The sequence below is a fragment of the Capsicum annuum genome, chromosome 4, assembly GCF_002878395.1.
Source record: "Capsicum annuum cultivar UCD-10X-F1 chromosome 4, UCD10Xv1.1, whole genome shotgun sequence".
In the NCBI taxonomy this organism is placed as follows: domain Eukaryota; kingdom Viridiplantae; phylum Streptophyta; class Magnoliopsida; order Solanales; family Solanaceae; genus Capsicum; species Capsicum annuum.
This window is the reverse complement of record NC_061114.1, coordinates 3,041,922-3,048,034: the sequence shown is the minus strand read 5'-3', so window position 1 is coordinate 3,048,034 and position 6,113 is coordinate 3,041,922. Positions and strand designations below refer to the sequence as shown.

Below are 6,113 nucleotides of genomic sequence, written 5' to 3'. Positions count from 1 at the left end.
TATAGCATCTACCAACTATAGTATGAAACTAATATCAAATTTAGTTTCGGGTACTATTTTATACCACCTCTTGTATGATATAAAATACTTGAGAATTATAATTTTGAGATAATTTAATTTACGTACCAAACAACCCGAATCTAAAGTCAAAACAGGACATATTAGGAAAGTAGTTACTCAAAATGTAACTGCTGACAGCATTGATTGACAGTGACAACATTTTACTATTTCCTCGGATATCACCTGTTCTTGTCTTACTCACATCCTCATCCTAGTTAAGGGATTTTTGTGTTATATATTGTTTGTATTCATTGACCTTTTTTTTTTTAGCATTTGATTGATTTGATTAGAGGGAAAGAGGGGTTGATCAATCTTGGAATTTTTTGAGTTTGCCTTTAAAGTGTGTGATTAATTGCTTGAATGAAATTTGTGTTAAATTTGAATTTGTTGAACCATGAAGTGTTTGATTGATTTTGTTGGAGGGAAAGGGTGTTGATCAATTTTGGAATTTGGTGGCAGCTCAGGTAGTTTGGTTTTGTCTATAAACTGTTTGATTGAATGCTTGAATGAAATTCTAAGGAGTGTTAGTGTTTGATTGATTTTGTTGGAGGGAAAGTGTGCTGAACAATCTTGGAATTTTGTGGCAGTTCAGGTAGTTTGGTTTTGTTTGAAAGCTGTTTGATTGAATGCTTGAATGAAATTTGTATTACATCCTATTCGTCGACTGTTTTAAGTGTTGGATTGATTGATTGCTTGATTGCTTGAATGAGCTTTTGAGGAGGTTATGGATAAGGAGAGAGTGGATGTTCATGAGACAGTGATCACTATAAGATTGGATGAAGATGAAGAAGCTGAAAAATCAAGAATTTGTGGGGAAGAGGGAGGTTCGGATGTGAAGGGAAATGGGACGGAAGGGAACGAGGTGAAAGTGAAGGATTTGAAGGGAAATGGTTCGGGAGGGAACGACGTGAAAGTGAGCGATATGAAGGGAAATGGGCCAGGAGGGAACGAGGTGAAAGTGAATGATTTGAAGGGAAATGGGTCGGGAGGGAATGAGGTGAAAGTGAACGATTTGAAGGGAAATGGGCCGGGAGGGAATGATGTGAATGTGAAGGATTTGAAGAAAAGTAATGATTTTTCGATTGTAATCGATGTGAAGTGTGATGGCGGTGACAGGAAAATGGGAGAGAATTTGGAAGGAGAATGTCAAAGGGTGTGTAGAATTTGTCATTTGACTACATATGACGCTGAAAAGTGTTCGGTGGATTTGATTGAGCTTGGCTGTGGATGTAAAGGAGAGCTTGGATTTGTACATTCTCGCTGTTCCGAGGCTTGGTTTAAGCTAAAAGGAAACAGGTAATTACCGTTTGTGAACTTTGATTAATTACTTTGATTTGTTGTACTTGAGCTGAGGGTCTTTCAGAAACGGCCTCTCTACCTTCACGAGGTAGAGGTATGGTTTGCGTACACTGGGTATGTTGTTGTTGTTCTTTTCGTAAGATTCATCTTGTTCTAGTTTATTGTCAATCTTAGCTTGATCTTATAGTTCTTTAACTGATGTTAGTATCTGCAGACTGTAGTTGTTTACTTTAATCTTATTAAAGAGGATGCGGGTAAACGGTTTGGTTTTATTTGTCATCAATTCATCTGACGACGAAGCGTGACGCTGAATGTTTCTCTAAGCATTGTCTAATTGGTTTGTCAAATTGATCTATGGGCAATTGCATTGTCATGTGTTAAGTGTCTAATTAAGGTGTATTGACAGAGGTTGATTCAAGATTTAACTTCGGTGGGTTCAGCCTTTAAGATTCTTAGCTAAGATCGTTGTACCATGAGATCATGGATTCAAAAGTTAATACAACAACAACAACAACAACAAACCCAGTGTATTCCCACTTAGTGGGGTCTGGGGGGGGTAAGATGTACGCAGTCCATACCTCTACCTCTGATGAAGTAGAAAGGCTGTTTCCGAAAGACCCCCGGCTCAAGGCACGAGATATCACACAAACACATAGTACAGCACAGAAGCAGATGACATAACATAGATACGGCACCCATAAGGAATATAAAACAGAGTAAAGCAGGAATGCAGGAATATACAGCAGAGGAAAGCACACATATTCGTAATAAACATGGAACACGGAACACGGAACATTGAATACGGAATCATAACAGGAATACACCCCCACCAATTTATTCCCTACACTAGCGACCCGAACTGGCCCTAATCCTCTGCCGTAATTCGCATCTTCCATACCTTCCTATCTAGGGTCATGTCCTCGGTGAGCTGTAACTGTTCCATGTCCCGCCTAATCACCTCACCCCAGTACTTCTTCGGTCTACCCCTACCCCGTCTAAAACCATCCAACGCTAGCCTCTCACACCTACGGACCGGGGCATCCGTGCCCCTCCTCTTCACGTGTCCGAACCATCTCAATCGTGCTTCCCGCATCTTACACTCCACTGAAGTCACACCAACCTTCTCCCAGATAGTCTCATTCCGAACTCTATCCCCTCGGGTCAGTCCACACATCCAGCGCAACATCCGCATTTCTGCCACCTTCATTCTTTGGATGTGGGAGTTCTTAACTGGCCAACACTCCGCTCCATACAGCAAGGCCGGACGGACTACCACCCTATAGAATTTGCCTTTAAGCTTGGGCGGCACCTTCTTATCACACAGCACCCCCGATGCGAGTTTCCACTTCATCCATCCCGCCCCAATACGGTGCGAGACATCCTCGTCAATCTCACCGTTACTCTGGATCACGGACCCGAGATACTTGAACTTATCCCTCTTCCCTACCTCCTGTGCTTCTAGCCTCACTACTACCTCATTCTCCCGCCTCACGTCATTAAACTTACATTCCACATACTCTGTCTTGGTTCTGCTCACCCTGAACCCTTTAGACTCCAGAGTTTGCCTCCACAACTCTAATTTGTCATTCACACCCCCTCGAGTCTCATCTATCAGGACTACATCGTCTGCAAAAAGCATACACCACGGCACCTCCCCTTGGATACGCCGCGTCAACACATCCATTACTAAAGCAAACAAAAAGGGACTAAGAGTAGATCCCTGGTGCAATCCTGTCAGGACAGTGAAATGCTCTGAGTCTCCTCCCGCCGTCCTCACCTGGGTTTTCGCTCCCTCATACATATCCTTAATTACTCTGATATATGCCTGCGGTACTCCACTCACCTCCAGGCATCTCCAAAGTACTTCCCTGGGGACTTTGTCGTACGCCTTTTCCAGGTCGATGAACACCATGTGGAGATCCTTCTTCCTCTCCCTATACTGCTCCACCAACCTCCGTACCAGGTGGATTGCCTCTGTCGTCGAGCGGCCGGGCATAAATCCGAACTGGTTTTCCGAGATAGACACTATCCGTCTCAGCCTCACCTCGACCACTCTCTCCCAGATCTTCATAGAGTGACTCAGTAACTTAATCCCCCTATAGTTATTGCAACACTGAATGTCCCCCTTATTCTTATAGAGGGGGATCATGGTACTCCACCTCCACGCCTCGGGCATCTTTGCCGTCCTGAAAATTTCATTGAACAATGCAGTCAACCACCTTACACCAGCCTCTCCAACGAACTTCCAAAACTCCACCGGTATCTCATCCGGCCCCGTCGCCCTACCCCTTCGCATCCTGCGGACTGCCTGTCTAACCTCGTCTACCTTAAAACGTCTACAATAGCTAAAATCCCGACACTCCCCTGAGTGCTCCAGTTCCCCTAACACAATAGCTCTGTCCCCCTCGTCATTCAAGAGCCTATGAAAGTACGACTGCCATCTCTTCTTTATGTGGCCGTCCTCCACCAACACTCTACCGTCCTCCCCCTTAATGCACCTCACCTGATCGAGGTCACGACCCTTCCTCCCCTAGCCTTAGCGAGTCGGAACAACTTTTTCTCCCCTCCTTTCCTCTGTAACCCTGCATACAAGCTCTCAAAAGCGGCCGTCTTAGCTGCCGTGACCGCTGACTTGGCCTCCTTCCTCGCTAGCTTGTACTCTTTCCTGTTTACCCGCTTCTCTTCTTCGTCCTTACTTTCCACCAACTTAGCATACGCCTCTTTCTTGGTCTCCACTTTCTTCCCCACCTCTTCATTCCACCACCAATCTCCCCGATGATGTCCGGCCCGGCCCCTAGAAACACCCAACACCTCCCTTGCATTCTCCCTGATGCACGTTGCCGCCCTGTCCCACATATTATCCACATCCCCCCTACACTCCCACACCCCCATTCCCGCCAACCTCTCCCCTATCTCCCACGCATTCACTGGCGTCAAACCGCCCCACTTAATTCTCGGTTTACACTCCTCACTCCTCCTCTTTCTATTTTTGTGGTTTTCACATGTATATTTATGCTCCGTACCGCGTTTAGGAAAACCCATAAATGCTATGTAACATCCGCGGTTGGTCTTTGATTAGGAGAACCCATAAATGCTATGAAACACCAGCGAAGATGTTCTTTATTTTTATGTTTCCGTTTCCATGTCTTCCTCCGGTTATCTGCTGGTAGAATAATCATGTTGCGTTTCAGTCTAAATAGCTTAATGGCATGTCGTTTAGTACCATAACTGCTTCGGTATTAGGAAACTTTTAATGGCGATTGAGTCGCTAGTATACTACACCACATCTAAAGAGGAAAAGAAAAGACCAATCGTTCATAGAATTCAGCAGTTTGTTTTGTTTAATTTACTAAAATTTTGAAGTTCCGGGCTAGTACATTCCACAGTATTGATTTTTTAATTTCTCTTTCGAGTCATCTTTATGCAGAGTGTGTGAAATTTGCGGGGAGGTAGCACAAAGTGTTACTGGAGTCAGCAATAACCGATTTATTGAAGAGTGGAATGATGCAAGATCTACTGCAACCGGTACTGATTCAACCGAAACGACTAGAGGTTGGTGGCGTGGTCAGCCGTTCTGTAACTTCTTAATGGCGTGCCTGGTAATATCATTCATGTTGCCATGGTTTTTCCGCGTAAATATGTTTTGATGAGGTAAAGAGGGTACATATTTACTTCCGCATTAAAGTAAATGTAGATACCAATGCTATGTTCGTTAAGCTAAGTTGCTCGGTTTCTCCAAAAGTGCTGCCGCACCCGTGCCGGATCCTTACAAAATGCACTACTTTTGAAGGATCCGACACCCACCCGATGATATTTTTGAAAAGTCCGAGCAACATAGGTGTTCAGTACTCACAGCCAAAAAAAAGGGGCAGCCTGGTGCACTAAAGCTACTGCTATACACGGTGTCCGGGGAAGGGCCCCACCACTAGAGTGTATTGTATGCAACCTTACCTTACATTTCTGTCAGAGACTGGAACCCGTGACCTCCTGGTCACAGCCAACTTTAATTTTTGTCACATCTGCATTGTTTAGCTTAATTTGGGCAAAATTCTTGTTGACCTGAGAATATTTTGGATACTAAATGTAGAAGGGCCAATACTATTAGCTAAATATAGCCTTTGGCTGTATTAAAGTTTCAACATATGTTGTAAATTTCTTCTTTTGCATTATTATGGTTTTCATATTGTAGTGGGTAATTTTATGTACAAATAACATAAACATACACCTTAACTTATCATATTTACACAAATTTCACCATTACAAAGTAATTATAAAAATTCCAACTAATTTTGTATCTTCGTTGGATGTATCAGGATCTAATTATGTATCTTGACAGATCCGAAATCAAAAAAATGTATCGGGAGCTAATTATACATAAGAAAAATTGTATTTTTGTTGGATGTATCAAGAGTTAATTATACAGATCCACAATCGGGATTTTAGTAATTATGCAAATGTTTTGGAATTTTCTGTAATTAAGCTTCGAACTTTGAGATTTATGTTGTTTGCCCTAAGTTTTATTAATGTGAGATAATCTTCTGGCCCTTTCAAATCTTGAAGTGGCATGAGTTTTTTTGTCCCTTTTATTTGACCCTTTGCAAGGAAACTCATTTACCATTTCAAGTGATGTTGTGGATGTTCTGAGGTGCATTATATTTATATATGTACCTTTTAAAAGATTGAGCTTTGCTAATATAAAAAATAATTACTATTTTTTTAGATAACAATGGTGTGTGGGCCCACTTTCGCACACC

At 42.7% G+C, this 6,113-nt stretch overlaps 1 protein-coding gene across 1 annotated transcript; it reads left to right on the top strand.

Annotated features, from left to right (window-relative positions):
- Positions 1 to 5,904, top strand: LOC107852423. The gene is made up of 2 exons (XM_016697456.2): positions 1 to 1,356; positions 4,787 to 5,904. The coding sequence occupies exons 1-2, from the start codon at positions 785 to 787 to the stop codon at positions 5,004 to 5,006; spliced, it is 792 nt and encodes a 263-aa protein (XP_016552942.2). The 5' UTR covers positions 1 to 784; the 3' UTR covers positions 5,007 to 5,904.
- Positions 5,905 to 6,113: the final 209 nt, after the last annotated feature.

What these genes read in the sequence shown, in the direction of transcription:
- LOC107852423 (XM_016697456.2), top strand. Translation starts at nt 785, where the DNA reads ATGGATAAGGAGAGAGTGGATGTTCATGAGACAGTGATCACTATAAGA. An exon ending in TTTAAGCTAAAAGGAAACAG is followed by an intron (nt 1,357 to 4,786) that starts GTAATTACCGTT and finishes ATCTTTATGCAG; the next exon opens with AGTGTGTGAAATTTGCGGGG.